This window comes from Etheostoma cragini, chromosome 12 (assembly GCF_013103735.1).
Source record: "Etheostoma cragini isolate CJK2018 chromosome 12, CSU_Ecrag_1.0, whole genome shotgun sequence".
NCBI classification, from domain to species: Eukaryota; Metazoa; Chordata; class Actinopteri; order Perciformes; family Percidae; genus Etheostoma; species Etheostoma cragini.
In genome coordinates, this window is record NC_048418.1 from 8,388,193 (window position 1) to 8,399,124 (window position 10,932).

Sequence of the window (10,932 nt, forward strand, 5' to 3'; positions counted from 1 at the left end):
GCGCTCTCAGGTTTGTATGGGTGCTGTTACAGTGTGCCACTATGGCAGCCAATCAGAAATCAGAATTGGTTGGACAAGGTCTTTTCTCATTGGCTGTTGTGTCTCCAATTGGTTTGTTAGTATTATCAGTTACCAGGAGAGTAGGGAAGCACTAGCAGAATAATCAGCAGCCCCACAATAGTAGTTCATTCAGTTTTGGTATATACATACATACCTATAACCTTTAATAGTTAATCTATACTTTAATAACTTTCAGCCAAGCAATCTTGTCAGGTTGCGAGCTGACGTCTGCCATACAGCAGTATGTAGTTGGCTACCTTGGTGATTGCCAGCTACGTGTCCAAGGTATTATAAATGTCGAAACTTGAATCGACTTTAATATTTACCTATGTAAGTGACTTTAACTAATTGTCATAAAAAAATTAAAACTTATGACATTCCATAAAATGAGATGTAGTACCTTCTGCCCAACTAAACCATGTAGTTCAATTTACACATTAACGGGGCAAATTTGGAAACACAGTAAGAGGTTATTGTGTGCTAATGTGGATATTAACCATGGTATTATACCAGGATAATACATTTACTAAGGACAAAAATATTATTGTCACTCAAATTAAAATTCTCTTTGCATGATCAAGTTCTCTAAATATAATTTATGTGCTCAGAAAAAATGTTTTCTGTGCTCAAAATTTGCCATCACATGCGCAAGAATGAGGCACAAATGTTACTACACTATTGGTCGGAACTAAATCAATTTGATCTAGGGAAATGGACATCTCCAGCAACATCAGCTCTGGTTTTAAAAGGTGAAGTCAAACAAAGGTGCAGCCCCTGATGTCAGTGAGCAATTTTCTGGTTTTCAACATCCCTACTAAAAAAAAAGATGTCCATTAAACAAGCGGCAATAAATGAAGTACAAAAAAAAAAAAGCTTAAACAGTCTCTTTGAAAACAAAAGTTCAAGCTGACATTCAAGTTCCAGTCCCACTTCAATCTGTGAAATCCCATTCACAAAAAACCGATGGAATCACTGTAGTGCAAAACTTTACACAATGCACCTTGATGCAGTCGTTCTCGCAGGATACAGTAAACATGTCCTTTTGTCTTTTTAACGTTGGTTTACATTTCTGGAGCGGCAGGCGGCAGCCCCACCGTGTGTTTCGGAGTCTGTAAGAGTTTGTGTTCCTCTGTGTGTTGAGAAGGCGTGGCTGCAGGTTTGGCGTGTACTGGATGGGACAGCCGAACATCCAGGGCGTCATTGTGTTGCGCTAAGGAGTGCAGGCGATAGTGCAGGACAAGGTCTTTCAGTGTGCAGTGGGCGTCGTAGGGCTCAGCAAAGCCGTATCCTCGCGGTGTGCTGTAGATCATACAATGCTTCACTTCTTCATTCACACTGTAATAAATGAAGAAGAAGAAGAAAAAAAAAAATCAACAATGAGTGTCACTAATGCATAATATTCATTCTCCAGATACTGCTTGATACTAAAATAATATACTCACACAACAGAGCAGGCGTAGCAGCCCTGTTTGCTGCTCTCGCGGATCAGGAACGTTCCCGGAGCTTTACCTTGAAGCATCTCCTCGGCCTGCGTCCGGCTCAGTTCACCAACAAACCAATTTGTCTCATCCTGGTGCGGCAAATTCTTCTCATCCCCCTTCAACACATATGTGCTGGAAAAACAAAGAGTTGTATTGTAACACTTCCGTAACTGCGTATCTGTTACTATTTGCTCTCATTTATTTATAAGTTGCACTCTTTAACATTGTTTCCAGAAAGAATTTGTTGGAACTTACTCGTCGAGGCTGTCGCTCAGGATGCCCAGCCAATCATTTATGCGTTTCTGCCTGACGCCTTTGTGATTAAGCCAGCTGCAAGGAGAGGTGTAAAGAAAGGGTTGATTTTTTTTATTAAAGAATAGTTATTCTTCACAGAGAGCAGCTACAATCCCCCCCCCATATACCAAACAATATACTTACTTGAGGTACAGGTCTCTGATGTTGCGTAGCTGGATGAGGTCTGGCCGCAAGCTGTTTATCTTCCTGTCGGTCTCTCTGTAGTCCTCCACCTGCGTTCTCAAGTCTTCCTCCAGATGGATTTTGCTGTCGTATATCTCCCCGAGACGACACTTCAGCTTCTCGTAATTTATTAAAAAGCTAACAAAAATGGAAATAAAAAAAGGTCACTGGTCTGAATACAGATCAATAAATGTGGTTCCACATGCAACCAATTGAAACTACATTTAGGGGCGTTTTTGGGGGGATAATGCAATGAAGTACCTCTCCAGATCTTTGTCAGCTCCCTCGGGCAGATTGTTCATCTCAATCTCCTCTCCGTAGCGCTCCTGTTCGCGACACTGCTCCTCAAAGATCAACATTGTCTCATTAAAGGCCTCAATTGCCGTTCGCTTCATCTGGATCTCCTGCATCACAAAGAATACGTGCACTAAATGAAAAAAAATCCTCTGATGGACACAGATTCTACTGATGTATTGGTCTTAGCACAGACATGAGAGACCATCAGAGTTAGTTGAATGTGTGTGATTTACCTGCGAGGTCTTTGTGAAGGCTTCATAAAGATGATCAAACTCCTTTGACTTCTCTTGATACTGACAGTGAACTTCCTTGAGCTTTCTTCCCGCGACATCGACACTGTCCTCTTTCACCTGATGTAAAAAAAAAAATGTTTTTATTAAATGATGTAATCTACCTAATCATCTGTATTTAACAAAAAATAATATAATTTTTTTGCAAGATCAAAATATTGGCTGACATTTTTTATCCCAAAACAGAATAATGGTGCTCACTAACCTGCTGGAAACGGGACACGGGATGGGTGAGCATCAGGTCCAGTGTGGCGTTGTATTCCACCAACGGATGGTGCTGATAGTGCCAAATGAGCTCCACTACCGAAGTGAATGTGAGCGGGTCCGAGAAGCCGTACTTCCCATCCCGGTGGTAAATCTTGATCAGCTTGTTGTGTCCGTCTTTCCTGGGAAAAGTGAAACGTCAAAGCACAAAAATTAGATTATTAATGTAAAACAAAACGGACACCCTGTTGATATTTGTGGTGGTGCTGTGAGGATTAGATTTATCTTTAACTTCTGCCTACCTTAATGTCAGCGTAAAGTCTCCTTGCAGCTTTGTGGAGGCATCGCGCACCACAAAGGAGCCATCAGGTGCGTCTCGGAGCTTGTCGTTCACCTCATCCCTGAGGGAAAATCACTTTAACAGTTAGTGAATCTAACATACCGTGAAAATACGTGAAACAAAACAACACAAACTCAGTGTTCGTAGGAGCGACAGCGTGTTTAAATTGAAGATACTTTACCTTGTTATGTCTCCCCAATACCATTCAGCGTCCTGTAGCATGTATGTCGGTGGCGCGGGGCAGTTGTTGTTCACGGTGGAACGCACTGGCTTTGTTGACCTGGGAGGGAGAGCTGCAAGCAAAAGAGAAAGACCGATAAGAAAATCGAATGCAAAGGACTGGGATAGCAGATTCTTAGAAAGAGATCTATCAGACATTGTAAAGCATTGATCTGTTGTGTGAGATTACGCGATGTACTGTAAACAGGACTCCTTCAATCTAAGGACTACTGCAATCAAGGATGTGTGTGTGTATGTGTTTAAGAAATGCAATGTTCTATATAAAGATACTTTATTCATCCTGAGTGAAATTTTAGAATTTGCTTAATGTATACTACCCCCAACAACTCTCTTGCTCTCTCTCTCTCTGTCTGTCTGTCTGTCTGTCTGTCACACCCTTGCTTGATGGAGCCTTTAAGATCTGAAGACAAGCCCGGGCATGTTTCCAAGAGATATCACTTGCCACATCCTTACCAAGTGTGGTCAGCACTAAAAAGGAAATGTGGCAGTTAGTCCTCATTTCTGAGCACTATTAATAAACTAAAATGAAATAGGATTTCTTTTATTATTCCAGAAATTCGCAGAATTAGGCATCTAGTTGCCTACAAACTCTTGCAAAGTAGATTAAAGTGCAACTTGGAAAGTTTGCAGCAGCCTCTGGCACTGTCCTGAAGTGCATGAAAGGCATCAAATAAACCATAAATGATATTTAGAGCCTCTTGGACCATCCCCTCCCATTTGATAAAGATTGCACACTTAGATCCTCAAACCTTAAAGGCATACAATCTGTGAGTCTGGCTGAAAGACTAAGCGTTTTCCTAAAAATGGAAAAAGGAGGGCAGACCGCATCAAGAGGAGGTGAAGGGCGATATATTTCACTGCAGGACAAAAGTGTCTTTCATGAGGCAGTTAGGGTGAATACAAGCGCACTCACAGGAAGAAGAAAATGTGGGTTTCTCTCACCATCCGCTCTCCTCTTTTTCTAACCTTAAAATAAACAAAAGGCAGGTGCAGGAGCACAGTGGCAGGCACGAAAACGCAAAACCGCGGCTCCTGAACTCAGCAAAATTAAATCCGCTCACCTTCCACTTTCTGTCTCCTGCCAAGAAACTCTACTGGCTTTTGAACCCCCCCCCCCCCCCCCCCCCCCCCCCCCCCCCCCCCCACACACACACACACACACACATACCAGTACAGAGAGAGAGCCACGTAATTCAAGTGTGGAATAATACGCATGTAGCTTGGTTTTTACCCTGTGTCCAATCCTGAAACTAAAAAGCAAATGAAGTCAGGGACAAGGGATTCTGAAACATCCATACAGACACAGAGACAGCGTCTCTGCGTTGTTTTTAGGTTGTCTCACCACTGTTCACTTTACGTTCATACTCTAGTATATCAACTGTATATATATATATTTTTTTTAAATAATAATCGTCTTAAAATGATGAATGCACGGGGGCTGACGTTATGGTGCTATTTTTAATCATTCTAACTAAAGTCATATCAAATGAGCTAGGTGGTTGCTTGGAATAAGACAATAGGACCGTTAAGACTATGTAATAACGCGGCGGTCAGATGACAAAATGTAAATAAAAAATGAAGTGTTTGTGAGTTGCCGAGTGAAGTCATGAGACGAGCCGTCTAGTCTGCTTGCCTCTAGCCTACTTTCAGAGCTAGCACACAAATTAAGCACGGCTGGCTGCAGAGGAGAACAAAGCGGTCGTTTCATGCGGCGCTCATTAACGCACCCTGTGCAACTATACTCTCTTTTAAAATGCACTCTCTGCGCTGTCACACGCCTTTGGTAAAGCTTTTGGCTCACGAGGAGATGCAGGACCGCCGTGCATTTGTGTCCAAGTTTGTCATATGCGCTGGGACAAAAGAAACGCCACTGCGCCTGTTCCACCGAAAAGGTATTACGTAATTGGCAAGTGAATTGCGCTATGCATGCTTGGGCAATGCCGCTGGGGAGGCTCGGCACTGACGACCTGGCCATTATTGCGTTTTTAATAACACCTGCACGGCGTTTGTCAGATGCCAGCTTTATTACCGATATTACACAAGATGTTGCGAGCAAAAGGAGAAAGTAAAAAAATTAAAAAAATTAAATAAAAACGTTTTCTGACCCCCTGCAGATCAGACAATGGTTGCCTTTAACCCTAACTTACCTGGTGGTGCTTGATCCATTTCGATGTAGAATAGACCTTCGGGAGGATAAACCATTCCTGTTTCAAAATAGTAGTCCAGGATTCTGCTGTTGTCTTTGCGAGTTATCAAAAAAAATGCACGCACATTTAGAGCTATTTCAATGCAACGGCAGACGCCACGTCCTACATAGATTTGGACGAAAAGAAAACTCCGTCGATTCCGAGTCCATAAAACATCCCGCTGTCCGACTGTGTATGCTCAACATATCCTGTCTAACTGGCGTTATTTCAGACAGATACACTGTCGCCTTCTTGCTGTGCAGTGGAGGTCTACTTTACTTCATCTCGGAAGTGGAGCGACTTTAAAGGGCTGTTCGTAACATCATCTTGGCATGGTCCAACCTGCTGCCACAGTAGGGGAGTCATTGGTTCTCGCAGGATTCATTGTCACGTAAAACACACCCAAACAAGTACATATTTCTTATCCCAAAAAAGAATAATATATAAGTAAACTCTGTACAACGACATATTATTAGGTGAATTCCACCCACAGATACTTAATGCATGTCAATTAATAACCCCCTAAGTCGTAATGGTACATCCCAGACTTTTTCATTCAGTTCTCCTACGCTGCACTGTAACAGCTGAACAATTTCTTGCAGGGCATGAATGGAAAAGTAAAACCTAGACTATAACCTTGAATCATTTGATGAAAATACGACCCAACCTATAAAGATGTTTAATATTTAAACAACTAGGAATTAAAAGATTTTCCGCCACTTAAGCTTTGCCCTAATTTGCTGGTGAGTGAATGGGTTGCAATAGAATGACATCATGCAATAGGTTTCATGATAATTAAAGTGTCTTCAGCCGATTGGCATCCAGAGCACCAGGCTTCAATCCCTTGGTCTGAGAGGTGACAGAGTAGCCTGCCTATTTGGAAAGTGTGTATTATATTCTTGTTGAGCTTGTCAAACACGTTTAGCAGGAAAAAGGAACATAGTTACCGTTGCTCTGACAGTGTCCTGTTGAAGACACAATAGGTAGTGGCAGGAGTGTTAACATCAGTGACGAAAAAAGAAAGTAAGGGTGGGAAAGAATGTATTAATTTATTATTTTATGATGAGACATTTCTATCTTCGTGCTAAAAAGTAGCAGGATTACTATCTCCTTTTGCATTTGTGTCAGGATGAATACATGCATTGTTCGTTCATGACACAGAATGACATTGTGCTATAAATTTAAACAGCCAAGGCTTCTTTCACCAGCTGACGTTACTGGCTGCAGGGAGAGTGAAACAAGGCCTGCATGGTCAGAGGTCTGTCTCTGTTGGTGTCCAGGCGTTTATGACCGGTCCCCTTTTGACCTGAGGACACAGAGTCAGGGAGGTAATTGCCTCCAGCATTCCTTTTTTTCCCATTAGTAAGACGATTCTTTTCTCTGTCCGGTCGGTGCCCATGAAACTTCCTAAACTAACTGCTATGATGGAGCATATTTTGGCAAGACAGCGTGCATGCATGAAGTCACAGACACAGCTGAAAATGGGGCCAAGTATTTCAGAATAATACAGAGTTTATCATCGTAAAATAACTGCATAATTTGTATGCTGTATCCAAATGCGGTTTAACTTGCCAAATGGTAGTTTTGGGAGGTTGGCATTTCTTTAGGCATTAGATCCACCATATGACAGGTACGTAATTGTGTGGGTGTTTGCATACATTGAGTAAATGTGCTCACATGTGTCTGTGTGTATTTGTGGTTGCAATGTATCAGTGTTTGCTTTTGTCCTTTCCATGCCTCCCTACTTCAAGCAGCCTTGAGGCCTGTCACTGCATGTCGCTTGGCTGCTGCCCGACACCCCCAGAACCCCTACCCCTCTGGTGTCGGAAGAGCGGAAATTTGCCCCTTTAACTTCTGGGGCTGACCCCCGTGACACATTTCACTACCACAATCCTCTAGAAACACATTGGGGCCCACAGACCCGTGAGTGGGGGACAGTGAGGCATAGGCGTCGCAAGCTCCATCTTTCTGGCTTTGTTTGGAATATGTATTTGGGGTGGGCAGTGTATTTGTATGTGCGCCCCATTTGTGTTTTGTGGGTGTTGTAACAAGGGTGATGGAGGGTGGACTTGCAGGATAAACCTTTAGGCTTTGCGCCCCAGATCCAGGCAGTCCTGACGGGATCAGTGAAGGCTAATCGTAAGATTAACGGGATAGGCTGATACTGCTAGCCTGCCAGCTGCCTGCTAGCTGATGTGACTCATCTTGATATCCACTACCGCAACATGCCACTCGACTGTGGCGGTACTGGGAAATGTTGCACGAGTTTTAAATCAATAGACAGTTGTGCCACTGTGGTAAATGTAGATAACATTTTAAATCTAAGTCTGCTAGATTACATTTTGACACTGATCTAACCAGCAACTTAGAATGACTACAGAGGGACTATTATAGGCAGAAAATATTAAGGAGAGTGGGTATTAGAGATGATAGTTGGGTCATTTCTCTGGTTGTCAGAAATAGAAAGATAAATATATAAGAGTTCTGGAGAAGGATATTAGGATTGCTTTTTGTGTCCTTGAGGTTATTAGGTCAGTGTGGTACAGTGTGGTGTATGTAAACATTGAAGTGAAATTATGCAAAGAGCTTTAATCCCCATATTTAAGACTGTTAAATGTGTACATAATATGCTCCCGCTGTCATTCCCTCAGCCACACTAATTCACACCCTGGCTTTTAAGACTATTGCTTGTTTAGACTTTGTTCACTAACTGTGTTGAGGAATCAACTGTTTTTATATTTCCTGTGCAGTGCAGCAGTAGGACACATTTTATCAGGATTTGTTCTGTTTGTTGTTGGAAAAAAGAAAAGACTCAAAGACACAACAAAGAGAAGCCATGTCAGGAATAAGTTCAGTTCACCAATGTCTGTATCTGTGTCATGGTCTCGCATTGTAGCCCTGGGTGAATTGCACATCTCTCAAATCTTCTGTACTGTAGTGTGCTGCTATTCACGGCCATTGAAGGGATGCATAATGGTCTTGGCAGGGAGTTCGACATTCACCATGGAGAGACTGTGGGGTTTCCCTGATCGGCGGCCAGAACCAGCACACAAAGCACGCAGTAGTACTGCCAGAGGCAACTCAACTGTGGGCAGAGTGTAGGGCGGCTATGGTCTGGCCCCCAGGACCCTGCCATTGTGGAAATGTAAGTGGGGATAGTGTCTGAACGGCTTGAGTTTGAACAGAAAACTTTGGATGACCAAAACTATGAGCTTCAAATAGCTGGGCCCTGGGAAACATAGCTTGTTCTTTTAAGGAGGTCAAAGAAAAGCCAAAAAGAGGGGAAAAAAACAGAAAACCAATGTTTGGTGGATGTCAAATTGGAGGCTACTGTTACTATAGACATCAGCAAAACTGACATACCATTTTTCCAAATGCTCGTCTACCTCTCTGTCTGTCAAGTCCAACCGTCTCTTCTCTGTTCTGTGGATTAGCACCCGGTGGTCATACCCAACACTCATCATCTGTCACTTCATTATGCCAGAGCCTAATCTTACTAACAGAGGTGACAACTGAGGTACTCGTGGCATGCCACCCCACATCGTTTACCAGCTGAGTGTGTGAGTTATGCTGAGGATGATGATCCTGTGGTATCAGCAGCCTCTGTCTCTCTGGAGGCCTTCCCCACTTCTCTTCTTAAGCGGCATGCCAAATAAAGGCCTAGCCATGAAGAGTGTTAGTGAAATATTTTTTTAGACCATGTATAATTAGATATGGATCAAAGTAGGTTAAAGGATTATTTTCGTAAACTAATAACCTGTTGGCCAGTTGTTTTTTGACGAATCATTTTGTGTTAAAGCTTTAGTGCGTAACTTTTTAATATTAATGAACGTCTGTTACATTCAAGCCATTGCCATGAGTTGCTACCAAGCTAAGTAAGACTATCAGCTCCAAGGGGGGGTGCATCCTCATGGAAGGCTTGTATCATGTAAACGCGAACAGTTTTGTTGTTTTACTTAGAAATTTTCATTGGGGCGGCAGAAACTACGGCCCATAGCTTTAAATATTAGAAATAAATATAAGAATTCTTATAAATGAAAACATAAGATATAAGAAAGTACATATATGTATATTTAAATATCTGTTCTTATATTTTATTCTTACATTTTATTCCTATTATTATTACTATTATTTCATGTATACTGTATGTATGTATATTTTTTCCTAGTATCTCATTTATATTTATATTCTGTGTGACTAATGTATGTATGCTGTTTTAACACCGTAATTACCCCATTTTTTGGGGATCAACAAATATCTATCTATCTATCTATCTATCTACAAGGAGAAATGACCATCACAGTTTCCCAGTTAAATAAAATAGATGAAAAATAATTCAAACATATTTTTTTTACGACTAGTATTGTATTGTTTCTGATTCAGGCACGCCATCTGCAAATTGACATCGGCAGAACGTCTGCAATGCGTCTTAAAATGTGACTCAACTAAGTCTTTGACTCAACTGAGTCTTTACAGAAAGCATGCCATGTGTGTCAGTGAGCAAACGATTCATGGCTGGAAGCTCAGTGAAGTTAAGCTAGTAACCTAACCCTCTCTCCCTCATGCACGCATGCACACGCACACACTCAGAAACACACACACACACAGACACACACACACACACACACAATCCAAGGCTTTCATGCAAAGCAAAATTGAGAAGCTGTGCTATCACACTATAACTCTATCAGGCACAGCTCCAGGACACACTAAGAAACCAATAGGCCACAATGGCATCAGTGTCAGTGGGGATTGCAGCCATTGTTGTCCATGCTACAGGATTTATTCCCCTCCTCCCATATTGTGACCTTCACCCCTGACCCTGGTGCCATCTCATATGCTCTGGGACTGAAAGTTTGTGAGGCACTATACTTTCCAGGTCTCAAATGTTCCTTTACAATGACCCAAATCTGCTAAGTGGCTTCTCTCCAGAGCATCAGTGTTGGGATGATTCAGGTTAGTGTCAGCAAGGAGAGAGAGAGAGAGACAGAGGGGAGGGGGTCGCACTACAGAGTTGTGGTTGGACTGATTAACCCTTAGAAAAGGTCAGTTGGAAGGCATGAGAAGGGAGAAGCTGCCTAAATGGCTCTTTTCTCTCCTTTTTCTCCCCTTGGCCAGGGCAGAGACTCTGTATGGTTATTTATGAGCGTGTGGGAGAGCGAGAGGGGTTGCAGTGAAACCACTAGCCCTCTTTGTTGCGAGGGCTGGGCTGGGCTGAGGTGCCTGCCATTGGTTCTGTTCTGTCATATATACATGCACATGCACTCTCACGCAAGCGCTCACACGCCATTAAGAATCCCTCCCAGAGCTGCAAGGACAGAGGAGAGGACTCTGTTGCGAGGCAGATTTAGAAAACG

The 10,932-nt window shown here is 42.5% G+C and overlaps 1 protein-coding gene across 1 annotated transcript; it reads right to left on the reverse strand.

Annotated features, from left to right (window-relative positions):
* Positions 1-254: 254 nt before the first annotated feature.
* LOC117954000 (phosphatidylinositol 3-kinase regulatory subunit gamma-like) lies at positions 255-5,869 on the reverse strand. The gene is made up of 10 exons (XM_034887445.1): positions 5,537-5,869; positions 3,331-3,442; positions 3,112-3,210; positions 2,811-2,991; positions 2,549-2,665; positions 2,280-2,422; positions 1,980-2,156; positions 1,797-1,871; positions 1,503-1,673; positions 255-1,395 (listed from the first exon to the last, which is right to left on the reverse strand). The coding sequence occupies exons 1-10, from the start codon at positions 5,589-5,591 to the stop codon at positions 1,122-1,124; spliced, it is 1,404 nt and encodes a 467-aa protein (XP_034743336.1). The 5' UTR covers positions 5,592-5,869; the 3' UTR covers positions 255-1,121.
* Positions 5,870-10,932: the final 5,063 nt, after the last annotated feature.